Source organism: Ursus arctos, unplaced genomic scaffold (genome assembly GCF_023065955.2).
Source record: "Ursus arctos isolate Adak ecotype North America unplaced genomic scaffold, UrsArc2.0 scaffold_34, whole genome shotgun sequence".
NCBI lineage: Eukaryota > Metazoa > Chordata > Mammalia > Carnivora > Ursidae > Ursus > Ursus arctos.
The window spans coordinates 24,795,158-24,811,618 of record NW_026623030.1 but is presented as its reverse complement, the minus strand read 5'-3'; the positions used below and the strand labels follow the sequence as shown (position 1 = coordinate 24,811,618).

General features: G+C 40.3%; 1 protein-coding gene across 12 annotated transcripts in view; it reads right to left on the bottom strand.

The window, feature by feature from the left end:
- Positions 1-779: 779 nt before the first annotated feature.
- CCDC62 (coiled-coil domain containing 62) overlaps positions 780-16,461 on the bottom strand; it is a 37,144-nt gene continuing 21,462 nt past the window's right edge. For all 12 annotated transcript variants that reach the window (XM_026514782.4, XM_026514785.4, XM_048221481.2 and 9 more), the window contains 4 exons: positions 16,084-16,240; positions 12,142-12,267; positions 3,050-3,143; positions 780-1,600 (listed from right to left, as the gene is read on the bottom strand). In XM_026514782.4, coding sequence (XP_026370567.1) covers positions 3,090-3,143; positions 12,142-12,267; positions 16,084-16,240 — 337 coding nt within the window. In that variant the 3' untranslated portion in view covers positions 780-1,600; positions 3,050-3,089. The remainder of the gene's footprint in view (positions 1,601-3,049; positions 3,144-12,141; positions 12,268-16,083; positions 16,241-16,461) is intronic.

The window sequence follows — 16,461 nt, the reverse complement described above, 5'->3', positions numbered from 1 at the left end:
TGATGACAAAATATAAATGCTCAGTTTTATCTCACAACTCTTTCAAACACACCGAGAACAGAAACCGCTCACATGCTTAAATAACTTAGGTTGAGATAGATAAGCTGGTAACAATATTAAGATTCCCCATTTATTAGTTGTCTGTACTATAATTCACAATAACGTGGTGGGGTAAAATGGGTATTGTAGATACGATAATCCTATGAGCTCAAATACATTTAGCCACCAAATAATTTTTGACTTTTTTCATTCTTCAGTTCCCCGAAATTTTCCTACTTGTTAGCATCTCATTAGTGTTCTCCTCTTTTCACTGGGCAAGCTGACATGTAGCCACAAACCTAGCATAAAGAGGAGGAGAAATTTTCATATTTTGTTTCTCAGACTGGAAATGAGCCCCTCCAGGGACATTTTAGGTTTCCAACAGCTCAGAATCAACTGTACCTTTCTCAGACTTCCTCTGCACAAACGAGCCGTGCCTGAGGGAGAAAGCAAGCATTTATAAAGAACACAGCCAAACCTCACCCAATTTCTCTTTTCAGCACCCTAATTAAAAGGGCTAAATGGGGTGGCTCCTCCACTCTCATGAAAATCATCTCTGAAGCAGCACTGAAACCTTTCAACAAAGGGGCATTTATACAGCACAATAGAACCTTGATATCCGCAATGCTTAAAAAAAATACACTCCTATTCCCGAGGAAATTAACTTGCCAGGTTCGGTTTCAAGCAACTAACCTTCCTTACTTTGCTCCTGTATAATGAAAAGAAACCTGAGAAAATTATTTTTATTATTAAAAATATTTTTTATTGAATGAAGCTGATCAATTCTCTTAGAAGGGACAGAAATGCACATAGTATATTCTTTAAAAAATTAAATTATAAGTTAAAAGGGAAGTGTTTTAGTTTTTAATGATAAAAAAATGCATATAAAACTTGATCTTCCAGCAAGCTTTTGTTTGTGTAAGTAGATGGGACCTACTAGAGACCCAGACGAGATGGGGCTCTGTTCAGCTTTGGGACAGAAGGACCTCAATTGTCTGTAACTGAGGAGATACTTTCCAGTTAAAAATATTTTGTATCATATCATTTTATGTCTATTTTACAGAGCAAAGTCCAGGGCTAAAGCCACAAAAGAAGAGCCTACTACTCCACATATATTTGCAGCTGACTCCGATAAGCTGTTGGTTGTAATTCAAATGTATGCACAGGTTTTTAAAAAATCAGATAGTTAACACAGCACTTTACATGCAGGGGTTCTCTATTTGCTGTCCATACTTTCAAAGAGCTTCTCCAGTATTTAACTGTAGTCTGCATCTTTACAGAGAAGTCCTTTTCTCTCTGAGCATAATTCCGAGTTTGTATATAGATAATACACAGTAAGGTCTAATTTCTTACCCATAAAAAAAAAAAAACTTCTTCAACATGAAAACGGTCAACTTGAAAACAAACAAAATAATAGATGTTGAAAAATTAACTTTCAGTTTCTGCTTCCCTTTGGTATTAAGTGTTGCTTACAAAGGATTACAATCCCCTTTTTGTTTTCAAGGTTAAGTAGTAGGTATTGATGTCTGCTTCCTGCCTTCCAAGGATGAGAGATTGGCTTCTGCAGGAAGGAAACACAGAGTTAACAAAATCAAGGCAAAGAGAGCACTGGGTAGTGTGCTCTAAGCTCCCAGTCTCTCAAAAATTAACTATACATCCTGATTTCTTTTTTAAGATTTTATTTTATTTATTTGACAGAGAGCGAGAAAGCCAGCGAGAGAGGGAACACAAGCAGGGGGAGTGGGAGAGGAAGAAGCAGGCTCCCAGCAGAGCCCGATGCGGGACTCGATCCCAGGACCCTGGGATCATGACCTGAGCCGAAGGCAGACGCTTAACGACTGAGCCACCCAGGCGCCCCTATACATCCTGATTTCTATCTATATAAAGTCATGCAAAATACCATAAATATGAAAACTTCTCAGCAAAGAGAAAGAAAGAACAGGAGAAGGGAAGAGGGCTAACGATGCTTACTGCTTTCACAGCGTTCTTGAGATGCTCTCTGCTTACAGTGAAAGCATCTGAAATGATTACACTTTTTAACTTACCAAACTGGATTCTGAAGAAACTTTGCATTTGAAATGCAGGTTTGATAGAAGGAAACACAAATCAAGAAAGTGCTTAACTACATCAACGAACGTTTTTTCTTTTTTAAAGATTTTATTTTTAAGTAATATCTACACCCAACATGGGGCTCAAACTCTCAACCCTGAGACCAAGAGTCACATGCTCCATGGACAGAGCCAGCCAGGCACCCCAGTCAATGAACCCTTTTATAAAACTTAAAACCCCATGAAAAGACTTCTTTCCAGACAGCCAAACAAAATGCTGAAATTTTTTTTTTTTTAAGAGAGAGAGAGGCAGGAGGGAGGGGCAGGGAGAGGGAGAGGGAAGAGAGAGAATCTTAAGTAGGCTCCATGCCCAGCATGGAGCCCAACCCAGGGCTCGATCTCACTACTCTGAGATCATGACCTGAACAGAAATCCAGAGTCGGACACAACCAACTGAGCCACCCAGGCATCCCCAAAATGTTAATTTAGATTCTGATTTTGAAAGCTATCTGTAAGGGCGCCTGGGTGGCTCAGGCGATTAAGCATCTGCCTTCGGCTCAGATAATGATCCCAGGGTCTTGGGATCAAGCCCCACGTCAGGCTCCCTGCTCAGTGGGGAATCTGTTCCTCCCTCTCCCTCTGCAGCTCCCCCTGCTTGTGCTCTCCCGGTCAAGTAAGTAAATAATTTTTTAAAAAAAAGAAAGCTGTCTGTATTCACTTCCTTGTGTTTAAAATTCTAGGCACTGAGATCAAGAACTTTTTGATCTGCATTTCTCATACAAATAATTGACATTTTACTGATTAAATTTAGAAGGTATGTATAAATAGGTCAAACAAGAGAAGGGATTACAGGTCAAACAAATGCATGGCCTTGGCCCCACATTATCAATGTTCCCAAGTTATTTATTAAATTATTAAATATCAAGGGAGATAGAAGGGAGATACACACAAAGGTGACTTACCTATGACCACAGTGAACAGTGAAGTTGACTTTTGTTTTCTTCAATTACTAAGAAAGGTATTTTTCTGGGCTGACTCTTCTGAGACTTCTAAGTTCTACAAAACAACTTCAAAATTAGTACCCAGGAGAGAAAAACTGGACAATACTTAATACACAAACATAGCAGAAATGCCTTTAAAACACCATAAGGAATTTATAAAATACAATGAAGTCACTTCATACAACTACCACTCATCCAGCAAAGGGGTACTGATTTCCTAGTCCCGTGTGGGGCCCTTTGGGGTCTAACTGCCTAGTAGGAAGGCTCTGTTTGCTCTACCACGTATGTTTGCCTTCAACTATGGCAATCAGCTAATGCCCAAATATAACTGGCTCTTTGTCAGCCTTAATATGGACTATGTCGTGAGCCCTTAACGGGGACAGTGGTCATCAACAAGAATGAACAACGGTAAGGGCCACTAATTATAAGTACCTACTAAGGGCTTGGTTAGCATTGCTAGTTGTTTCAGGAGGTATTTTTTAAAAGAAGATGAAAAAAAATGAAAGAGGAGGATGATACCTAGAAAGACACGGGTAGACACAGGTGGTGAACTTTAGCTTGCAGGGTGAGCCCAACTCCTCACCCCTTCCTCCTCCCCATGGGGCCTGCATTTGAGCTTGGCTAGGGTTATTCTCTGGGCTTTCACTCATGCTGCTTCCTGTCTGCTCAAACAGCCTTCCTATGTATTTTACAATCTGATGTATTTTAGTTTACTCACTTAAAAACACTATTCTAATGGGAGAAGATATTTGCAAATGACCTAGCGGATAAAGGGCTATCCAGAATAAATAAAGAACTCAACAAAATCAATACCCCCAAAATAAAAAATCCAGTTAAGAAATGGGCAGAACACATACACAGACATTTCTCCAAAGAAGACATACGAATGGCTAACAGACATATGGAAAAATGCTCAGCATCACTCATCATCAGGGAAATACAAATCAAAACCATGATGAGATCACCTCATCCCTGTGAGAATGGCTAAAATAAACAACTCAGGAAACAACAGGTGTTGGTGAGAATGTGGAGAAAGGGGAGCCTTTTGCACTGTTGGTGGGAATGCAAACTGATGCAGCCACTAGAAAGCAGTATGGAGGTTCCTCAAAAAGTTAAAAAATAGAGCTACCCTATGACCCAGCAATTGCATTAGTAGGTATTTATCCAAAGGATACAAAAATGCTGATTCGAAGGGGTACATGCACCCCGATATTTATAGCAGCACTATCAACGACAGCTAAATTATGGAAGGAGCCCAAATGTCCATTGACTGATGAATGGATAAAGATGTGGTTTATAGGTAAAATGGAATACTACTCAGCCATCAAAAAGAACGAAATCTTGACATTTGCAACAACAAAGCTGGAATTAGAGTGTAATATGCTAAGCGAACTAAGTCAGAGAAAGACAAATACCATATGGTTTCACTCATACGTGGAATTTAAGAAATAAAACAGATGAACTAAGGGGAAGTGGAGGAAAATTAAAATAAGATAAAAACAGAGAGGGAGACAAACCATAAGAGACTCTTAACTATAAAGGACTGAGGACTGCTGGAGGGGATGGGGGTGGGTGGGGATGCGCTAAATGGGTGATGGGGTTAAGGACGGCACTTGCTGGGATGAGCACTGGATGTTATATGAAAGTGTTGAACCACTAAATATACTCTTGAAACCAATACCACACTATATGCTAACTAACTTGAATTTTTTAAAAAAAAGAATACATATCAAAACAAACATTATTCTATAGGGGATCTATAGGCTTTATCAGCCTGAGATAAAAAAGGTTAAGAACCCTGGCAGACAACACCAACAGTCTCAGTCTAGCAATGAGTATGTCCAGTCCCATGTACTTGTCAAAAGTCCAAATCTCCCCACCCCCACCCCTCAAGTAAGTAGGAAGCCTGCTATGGGGGAAGGTGATGTAGTCAGCTGTGCTGTGTTTTACTCTTTTTCTTTTCTCTCAAAACATTGGGGCTCTTTTTAAATAGTTAATACACTGACATAAAATAAAAATAACATATATTCTTCTTCCCATCCCCTTCTGTACATGTGAAGAACACCACAAAGACCTTTCTGTATCTCGCTTCTATTCACTTAATAATACATCCCAGAAGTATTTCCACGTCCAAGTCTTCCTCATTCTGGTTAATGGCTCCGTAATATTCCACCGTGTGGACATACCATCACAACTCCCTCAGGTCCTTTTTGCTGGACACCTGGACTGTGTTCAAACTTTTGCTATTACAAAGCAGTGCTCCAACTAAAAACTTATACCCGGGCCACTTTATACACACGTGGGTGTAGTCGTAGGAGAGATTCCCAGAGCGACACTGCTGTGTCAAATGATCAGTTCCGCAATTTTTAGGAAACAGGTCCAAGTTCCCTGGCAGAAGGTTCGAATCACTTTGTGCTCCCCCAGCGATGTCTCAGAACGCAGTGCGGAAAAGGGCTTTGAAATAAGACCTTGTTCTCAGCACCAGATGGCAAAAAATAGTGAAGCAGACAGGCCACTCAGAACCTTATCCTGCTCCCATATTACAAAAATTAAGGACTTTTAACAAATTATTTGCTTTTTCCTGTAACTAGCTATCCCAGTTCACAGGACCAGAGGAAGAGAGTTATAAAGTATGTTGCCAAGTAGATTTATTTTTTAAAAGATTTTATTTATTTATTTGAGAAAGAGAGAGAGCATGTGAGCACAAGCAGGGGGAGGGGCAAAGGGAGAGGGAGACGCAGACTCCTGGCTGGGCAAGAAGCCTGACTCAGGGCTTGATCCCAGGACCAACAGAGCCACCCAGGCCCCTCTAAGATTTCTGTTAATTGAATTGTTTTTGCCACATTTCCAGAATTAGTTAATAATCTTCTGGAAGCCAATATTTTTTCCAACTAATTCCAAATGATTATCTGATTCTGGCTGTGGGATGTTAAGTAAAAAATTTAATCACTTTTCCTCACCCATAAGATGAAAAGTTGAGATTACATACCTCTTCTGGGTCTTTCTAGCTCAAAAATTCTCTTAAATCAAGTTTTCATCAACCTCAACAGCTTTAGCATGTTTTCATTCTATAGCTGAGGTTACTGTTTTGTCTTTTTCCTGTTTTTTTCCTATTGGGTCCACTCCAGGTGTTCACTGGGCAATCTCCGTAGCAGGCACTGCGTGTGCGACAACTAGGAAAGCCAAGATGACTAAGAGAGGCTCCTGAAGGTGCTCACTGAGGAGAGGAAGACGAGCATGTAACCTCTCGTGCACTGTGACCTGCGTGCTCATGGAGACACATGCACAGACACACACGGCCGTGCCATGAGGACAGAAGCGAAGGAGCTCTCGATTATATCTCGATTATATCTCAGATAGGAATTTAACATAAAATGCTCCAGAAGAGGTGAAGAGCCTGAGGCCATGAGAATGAGTAGGAGTCTGTCAGGTAGATCATACTGAAGGGTGGTCAGTTCTGCTATAACACTTGTTTGGAAAATAAGAAGTTGTTCCAGCACAGGCAATATATGAGGAAACAATCTGGGCATAATGTGAAGTTTGCATTTATTCACATGCAACCTTGTCCACGAGAAACACTAGGTAAACTGTACCCAGCTGGACCGAGCCATGGCATGCAGGAATACATATACCCACAGGCACCCCTCAAACATCCGCTGGCCCCCCGGCTTCCCCGGGGCGTTATAAGCCACGCCATCCACATCTGCTGCTGCAACTTCCCATTCGCTCACCTTCCTGCCACTTCCCAGTGAGTCACAAGCTGCCACCTCCCCGACACCCAATTCGACATGCAAACTTCAGGTCTCTTTCAAGAGAAAGTGCCACACTTATTGTAGTATTTATGTATTTCTTTACCACCTAACAGGTGTAAAAACTCCTACCACTGTGATTACATTCCTGTCCTTTAAAAAAAAAAAAAAAAGTATCACTGGCAAAGTGTTTGAGTGTTATGCTCCTAACCCCATTTTTCCTGTGAGCTGTGTGGTTTTTATTGTACAATTTTGCATCACGTGGTCATATTTAGGAATCCGTAAGTTGTATAACAGAAGAAGTAATGTGGTTATTAAAATATTAAACAATGCTGTGATATAATAATATGCACTTTTTAAAAGTTTTATTTAAGTAATCTCTACACCCCATGAAGGGCTCAAATTCAAGACCCCAAGATCAAGAGTCGCACAATGCCACCAACTAAGCCAACCAGGTGCCCCTTGCACTCTGCTTTTTTTTTTTTTTTTAAGATTTTATTTTTTTATTTGACAGAGAGAGAGAGCATGAGAAGGGAGGAGAAGGAGAAGCAGGCTCCCCTCTGAGCAGCGAGCCCGCTGCAGGACTCGATCCCAGGACCCCGGGATCATGACCTGAGCAGAAGGCAGACAGATGCTTAACTGACTGAGGCACCCAGATGCCCCTGTATTCTACTTTATTAAAGCATTAAATAATAAGATCTAGCAGCAGCTCTACTATTCTATAATTCTGAGGTAGTGCTAAGTTATAAAGGATATTTATTTTTTTCTTTTTTTTAAAGATTTTATTTATTTGACAGGGAGAGAGAGCACAAGCAGGGGGAACAGCAGAGGGAGAGGGAGAAGCAGGCTTCCCACTGAACAGGGAGCCCAATGAGGGGCTCGATCCCAGGACCCTGGGATCACGCCCTGAGCTGAAGGCAGACGCTTAACGACCGAGCCACCCAGGCGCCCCTAAAGGATATTTCAAGATATCTGCAATAATTATAATGTGATATGAAACCATGTGTGAAGTCTACTTACATAAACTATGGCTTGTTTCCTATATTCTTAATTAAAGGAAATGCAATATTAATTAGAGGTTAATTAAAATAAGTTTATGTGTGATTTCTATTCCCATCAAAGTTTATGGATCCCCTGAATTCTACTCAACAAACTGATTAAAAATCTCTGCCCAACAAATTCATAGAGAAAAAAAGTAGATTAATAGTCACAAGGGGCTAGGGGAGAGGGAATTCGGGAAGTGACTGCTAACAGGTACGGGGTTTCTTTTCAGACTATGAAAATGTTCTAAAATTGGATTAGCGTGACGGTTACACAACTCTGTAAATATACTAAAACCACTGGATCGTACACTTCACGTGGAAGAACATTATGTTATGTACATTATATCTCAATAAAGCTGTTTAAAAAAAAAAAACCTTACAAATACTTAAAAACACTTTCTGTCCCAAAGTAAATAAATTACTTCACTAATGCTTTAAAGAGTTTGTCAAGAAAAAAAAATCTTCCCAGAAAACACCACAAAGTCCATCAGGGTTTCCACTTTGAAAATCTCATATGGCATACATGGTATATATACTTTCAAAAATCACTGTTCTGGGGACCCATTATTCTTTAAGGTAATCTTTGAAACTGTACTGAAGCTCATGGCAATGAGCGTGTTGATTCTAAAATGGTTAATGGGGGCGCCTGGGTGGCACAGCGGTTAAGCGTCTGCCTTCGGCTCAGGGCATGATCCCGGCGTTATGGAATCGAGCCCCACATCAGGCTCCTGCGCTGGGAGCCTGCTTCTTCCTCTCCCACTCTCCCTGCTGTGTTCCCTCTCTCGCTGGCTGTCTCTATCTCTGTCGAATGAATAAATAAAATCTTAATAAATAAATAAATAAATAAATAAATAAAATGGTCAATGTTCTTGGGGCGCCTGGATGCCCCAGTGGAGTGTGCAACTCCTCATCTTGGGAGTTGTGAGTTCGAGCCCCACACTGTGTGTAGAGATTACTTAAAAATAAAATCTTCAAAAAAATAATAAAACAGTTAATGTTCTAGTTTCAGATCATCTGTGTCACATGGAAACAGCTCCATGGGACTCTGAATCTAATAAAATACCAATACAATGGAGAGCTAAGCAAGCAATGCCACTGGAGAGCATTTCATCAAACAAGACAAGGATGTCCACTCTCACTTTTCTATTCAGCATTGATATGGAGGTCTCAGCCAGAGCAATAAGGTAAGAAAAAGACATAACCTAAAGATTAGAAAAAGAAATTCTTTATTCACAAATGACATGACTGTCCATGTAGAAAATCCTAAGCATCTACAGAAAACCTACCAGAATAGGTGAATTTAGTTAAAAACAATTTACAAAAGTCAACTGTAGTCCTTTATATCATTAACAGACAATTAGAGAGTGAAATTTAAAGTACCATGTATAACAGCATCAATAAACAAAATAACAGGAATAAAATTAACAAAAGATGTGCAAGACTCCTATGAAAACTACAAAATATGGTTAAAAGAAATGAAGGAAGACCTATTTAAACGGAGATATACTCTGTTCACAAATGTCAATTCTTGGGCGCCTGGGTGGCTCAGTCAGTTAGTGGCTGCCTTCAGCTCAGGTCATGATCCCAGGGTCCTGGGATCGAGTCCCACATCAGGCTCCCTGCTTAGCCAGGAGTCTGCTTTTCCCTCTGCCTCTTCCCCTGCTTGTGCTGTCTCTCTCTCTCTCTCTGTCAAATAAACAAAATCTTAAAAAAAGGTCAATTCTTCCCAAAGTTATCTATAAATTCAGTGAAATCAGAATATCAGAGTGGGGGCGCCTGGGTGGCACAGCGGTTAAGCGTCTGCCTTCGGCTCAGGGCGTGATCCCAGCGTTATGGGATCGAGCCCCACAGCAGGCTCCTCCGCTATGAGCCTGCTTCTTCCTCTCCCACTTCCCCTGCTTGTGTTCCCTCTCTCGCTGGCTGTCTCTCTCTCTCTGTCGAATAAATAAATAAAATCTTTAAAAAAAAAAAAAGAATATCAGAGTGTATTTTTATAAAAATTGACAAATCGACTGTAAAACTGCGATGGACCTGCAAAAGATCTAGGATAGACAAAGCAACTTTGCAAAAAAAGAACAACAAAGCAGAGCATGTTTACTACTTGATTTCAAGAATTTCTACAGAGTTACATAATCAATACAGTGTGGTCTAAGGAGAACAACCAGATCAACAGAACTGATCAGAGAGTCCAAAAATAGACCCTTGCACTTACAGTCAACTGATTTTTAACAAAGTTGCCAAAAATAATTCAATAAGAAAGGACAGTCTTTTCAACAAATGGTGCTGGAACTAGATATCTATGTGAAGAAAAATGAGCCTGATCCTTACCTCATACCATCTGCAAAAATTAAACTGAGATAAACCATAAATCTAAACCTTTAAAACTTTCAGGAAGATAAAATATTCACACACTTGAGGTAGATTTCTCAGGATACAAAAAGCACCATTTGAAAAAAATTGATAAACTAGACTTCTTCAAAATTTTACCTTTCTCCTCTTCAAAAGACACTTAAGAAAATAAAAAGGCAAACCAAAAACTGGGAGAAAATATTCATAATATATCTGACAAAAGACAAAGGCCGTGTGTACGGACTATGTTAAGAACTCTTACAATTCAGTGATAAACAATTCAAATTTAAAACGGGCAGAAAGCTTGAACAGACACCTCACAAGAAAAGATACCTGAAGAGCCAATAAGCACATGACAAAATGCACCTCATCGGGTTATCAGGAGAATACAAGTGAAGTGGCAACCAGATGGCACTTCACATTTACGAGGATGGCTAAAATCAAGCTGACTGACAAAACCAAGTGCCAGCGAGGATGTGGAGCGCCTCGAACTTGCATACACTGCTGGCAGGGATATAAAGGGTTCAAACCACCTTGAAAAATAGTACTGTGGCTTATTAAAAAGTTAAACATATGACTGTCCTATAACTAGTGATTCTACTTCTAGGTATTTGCCTTAGAGCAATAAAAACATACGTCCATTTTAAAAAGGCTTATACAGGGGCACCTGGGTGGCTCAGTCGGTTAAGCGCCTGCCTTCCGCTCAGGTCATGACCTCAGGGTCCTGGGATCGAGCACCGCCCCCACCTCGTCAGACTCCCTGCTCAGCGGAGAACCTGCTTCTCCCTCTCCCTCTGCCCCTCCTCCCTGCTCTTGCTCTGTCTCAAATAAATAAAAATCTTTAAAAAAAATTTTTAAATAAAAAAAAGAAATAATAGATCTAAGTAATAATAATCAGAGAACGCTAAAATCATTAAGTGAACTTTATGATAATAAAAGCTCAGGCTGACAAACTTGAATTTTCCATCAAGCTTTACATCCACAAGTGGCACAACCAGACAGCAGGATCCTCCTGACAGTGGAACAGGCAGCAGCCGGAATCACCAGTGAAGGAGTGAAGCCAAAGCAAACAAACACCCCGAAGTGATCCCAAGTCTAACCAAGTCACTAGATCTAAAGAGCAGTTCCTAGGCATCATGGAGGATATAGGAGTGTGTTAAATAACAGTGAGGACGTTAACAAGACCCAGAATGTGGGAAGTTCGACAGGACAAATGACCCAATGTTTCTTCCACAAATAAATGGCTTTAAAAGATGAAGAAGGAGAAGAAAGAGGAGGAAGTAAGAAGGAAGATGAGGAAGGACCTGTCAGTGATTAAGAGAGACTTTATTTTTTTTTTCAAGCTTTTTTTTTTTTTACTAATGTCTGCACCCAACGTGGGGCTCAAACTCATGCCCCTGAGATCAAGGGTTACATGCTCTTCTGACTGAGCCAGCCAGGTGCCCCTTAAGAGATACTTTATTATTTTTTTAAGATTTTATTTATTGGAGAGAGAGAAAGAGTGCACGAGAGAGAGCGAGAACACAAGCAGGGGGGAGGGGCAGAGGAAAAGGGAGAAGCAGGCTCCCCACCGAACAGGGAGCAGATGCCCAACCAACTGAGCCACCCAGGTGCCCCGTAATATTCTACTTCTGTATTTGAAATTTTCTATAGTAAAATGTATACTTTTTATAGCCCCAAGAATTTAAATTCATCTGCCCAGGCAACCAGAAAGAGGAAGTTTGGGTCCAGTGGCATTTGAGTGTGATTTTCCCCTCATCTTTAAAACCAGTGTGCTACCTCTCTGCCTCAGAAACATAAAGGAACTTTCCTTCTAATAGAAAGGGACACCCCACCAGTGATATTTGCAAATGAGTAAATCCGTGGAATATTCAGATACGTAGATGGGGTCAAAAGAAAAGTAACCACATACATTTCTGGCACTGCTGCTGAGATTCTCAGAGCTGATGGGGAGCAGAGTACTCAGCTCCAGGTCCGTAACCATCTGGCGAGACTCTGCCAGCAAACGCTGAAGCTTGCTTGTGGGCGAAAAGTCATCCTGAGAAGACAACACGGTGTAAGCATTCAAGAAATCAGGAAGCATTTTTAAATGTTTACGGTTACAAGTACAATGTTATAAACACAAATGTTAACTACCCATTAATATTTCTCTGACTTTAAGTATTACATATCAAAGCAGGACATTAAATACTAGAATACCAAATTCCATTTATTTCTTAGAACCTCCTTAGCTAGGGGCACGTGCATGGCTCAGTCAGTTAACCATCTATCTGACTCTTGGTTTTGACACAGGTCCTGATCTCAGGGTCATGAGATAGAGCCCTGGGTCGGGCTCTGCGCTCAGCACAGAGTCTGCTTCAGATTCTCTCTCCCTCTCCCCGTTGTGCATACTCTTTCTCTCTAACAAATCTTTAAAAAAAAAAAAAAAAAGGACCTACTTGGCTAATAATTTGATTTTAACAGACCTTACAACTAATTAAGTAACATCCACATGCTAAAAAGAATTATAGGCTAGAGTGCCTGGCTGCCTCAGTAGGTACAGCACGTGACTCTTGATCTTGGGGTTGTGAGTTTGAGCACTACACTGGGTGGAAAGAGTTAAGATAAAATCTTACCAAAAAAAAAAAAAAAAAAAGAATCCTAGGCATTGTTTAGCTCTCCTAAATCAACTTTTTAAAGCCATAATTAGCATGCTAATTAGTATTAGCCAAAATACTTGTAAAATGTAGCTTTAACATGAAAGCCCTGTAAGCTTTTTAAAATATGTGGATATTTGCCTTAGTTTGTTCTTGTTCAGTTTTCAACTTTGGGATCTGAGGTTTTAGCCTGACAACCACTCTCAAAAGTACATAGACTAATTTTTTCATTAAGGAAAGTTAATTCTGGGCGCCTGTGTGGCTCAGTCGGTTAAGTGTCTGCCTTTGGTTCAGGTCATGATCCTCGAGTCCTGGGATTGAGCCCCATGTCAGGCTCTCTGCTCAGCAGGGAGTCTGTTTCTCCCTCTCCCTCTGCTCCTTCTCTCACTCTCTCTCTCTCTCAAATAAATAAAATCTTTAAAAAAATAAATTTAAGGAAGGTTAATTTTAGGGGCACCTGGGTGGCTCAGTCAGTTAAGCATCTGACTCTTGATCTCGGCTAAGGTCTTGATCTTGGGGTTGCAAGTTCAAGCCTCGCATTGGCTCAAAAAAAAAAAAAAAGTTAATTCTAATTTTCCAAGAACAAAGATGATCATGACTGACCTGGATCTAGAAGATACCTGTGTGTGCACACGTGCACACACACATACACACACACACCTAAATATATATGTATACATGGACAACGTAAGCATGCAATGTCATATATGGTCTCAGAAAAATGGGTACAAACATTGAAAAAAGGTCTCACGAGAGCTAAAAAGATAGTAGCTGATACCTGAAACCATACCCATAATGAACAGGGATCCTGTTCATCAAATCTATGCTCCTTTGGAATTCCTGCCTCTGAGTCCCTCCTCTCATTCCCAGGAAACACTGATCTGTTTTCTGTCACCAGAGATTAGTTTGCATTTTCTGGAATTTTATACAAACACGTTCGTACTTTAGTCTGTCTGGCATCTTTCATTCAGTATAATTATCTTGCGAGTCACCCATGTTACGTATGTATAAGTAGTTTATTCCTTTTTATTCCTGAGAAGTACTCCATTGCATGGATACACCACAGTTTGTCTCTTTACCTACTGATGTGTATTTGGGTTGTTTCTAGTTTTCCAGCTAATACAAATAAAGCTGCTTAAATATTCACATGCAAGTCCCTGTGTGGACATGTTTCCATTCTCTAGACGTGGAATAGCTGGGTCATATGGTAGGTGTATATTTAACTTTTTAGGAAACTACCAAAGTGTTTTCCCAAATGACTTGCCCCACTACCAGTGAACAAAAGTCTGTGTTGCTCCAGATTCCGGTCAACACTTGGTAGAATCTACTTTCAACAAAGAGAACTAATACTCATTAGATACCTGTTTGGAGCCAGGCCCTGGAGTATCACATTTAGACCAAGCAACTGTAATGTTATTATTGCATATTTGCACATAAGAAATTGAGGCTCAAAGAAAGTAAAGAATTTTACCCAGGTCATAGAGCTAAGACAAAGCAAAACAAGGATTTGAATTCAGATCAGTTTCAAAGCCCATTATCTTCCCCCAAATAACACCAACAGGAATTAGGTTCACTTGAAGAACTTATTTTCTCTGTGAAAGAGCTGCAGTGAAGATCCCGTTTATGGTGAAGGTGCTGACTGGCTCATCCATAATAGAGACTATGTAGTAACAACCTCACTGACCATCAGGAGGGGTGTGAACAAACTGGTTTATTCAAATCAATGGACTACACATCAATCGACAATCAAAATGAAGAGACTAAGTCTTCGAGCAGCGGCATGGGTAAATGTCACAAAATAGTCACAAAGCTGGAAAAAAATCACATTGTGAAAGGATAGAGACAGTATTTTACCATTTATGTACATTTTATTTTATTTTTAAAGATTTTATTTATTTATTTGACAGAGCAAGAGAGCACAAGCAGAGGGAGCAACAGAGGGAGAGGGAGAGTCAGGCTTCCTACTGAGCAGGGAGCCTGATGATGCGGGACTCGATGCCAGGACCCTGAGATCATGACCTGAGCCAAAGGCAGATGCTTCATTGACTGAGCCACCCAGGCGCCCTTATTTTATTTTTTAAATTTTATTTATTTATTTGTTTGAGAGAGAGCACACACAGGAGTGTGCCAAGAGCCGGGGGAAGGGCAGAAGGAAAGAATCTCAAGCAGACTCCCGCTGAGTGCGGGGCTCAATTCCAGGTCCCCGAGATCACGACCTGAGCTGAAATCAAGAGTGGGATGCTTAACTGACTGAGCCACCCAGGTGCCCCCATTTGTGTACATTTTAAACACAAAACATTATGTAGTGGTTAAATATGTTTTTATGTAGTAAAAGAATAAGCATAAATGCAACTTCAGGATAGTGATTAACTGGTGGGGGGATGGGGCATGGGGAGGACAGTACATGGGATTCGCACTTTATCTGTAACATTTTACTTCTCAAACAAAAAAACTAAAGCCAACATGGCAAAATGTAAACATGTTAAATTTGTGTATATTGCTTGTTATAGCCTTCGTTTTTTGTTACGTTTAAAACATATGTGTGTGAGACACCTGGGTGCCTCAGGCAGTTAAGCATCTGCCTTCGGCTCAGGTCATAATCCCAGGGTCCTGGGATCAAGCCCCGCAATGGGCTCCTTGTTCAGCGGGGAGCCTGCTTCTCCCTCTGCCTGCCACTCCCCCTGCTTGTTTTTTCTCTCTCTCTGACAAATAAATAAAATCTTCTGTACATAAATAAATATATATGTGTGTGTGCGTGTATCTACCAATCACCTGGAGGGCCTGAGGGACATTTTAACTAGACTTAATCTCTTTAGGATAATATTTTAAGGAAACTCTGACTTTGGTTAAATGATATCATTAAAATTCCACAATTAGAAAAACAAAACAGGGGCGCCTGGGTGGCATAGCGGTTAAGCGTCTGCCTTCGGCTCAGGGCGTGATCCCGGCGTTATGGGATCGAGCCCCACATCAGGCTCCTCCGCTGGGAGCCTGCTTCTTCCTCTTCCACTCCCCCTGCTTGTGTTCCCTCTCTCGCTGGTCTCTATCTCTGTCAAATAAATAAATAAAATCTTTAAAAAAAAAAAAAAGAAAAACAAAACAAAACTGAAGAATGACCAAAATTAAGCACATTAAAAGCCATACTACAGAAGAATTCAAAGTACGGTGGGGAGAAGTTTTGCTTGAATAAACGGGGTATTTCTAAGCAAAATACAAACCTTGTCACTGGACAATGGTGCCTCTTTGTTGAGTAACAAAATCTTAGGTGAGTTCTTTGTATCAGAAGAGGGCTCTGTCTCTATTAATTTCTCATCCTCTCTTGTGGCAGATTTTGAAGAACCCAAACAGTGGGAATGCTGGATGGCAATTAGCTCACTGTAAATAATAAAAACCAAACAAACAGACATCTTAAAATAATATCAAACATATATCAACAATACTCTTATACTTAAAAGCATCTCAACAAGACAAAAAAAAAAAGCTGTTTTTCTTTTTAATGAAGAAGCTCAAGTTCGAGTAGAACATTATAGATTTGAATAGAATACTTGAGTAGAATATTATAAGTTAATGCATACGCTCTGCACTAAGAATTAAAT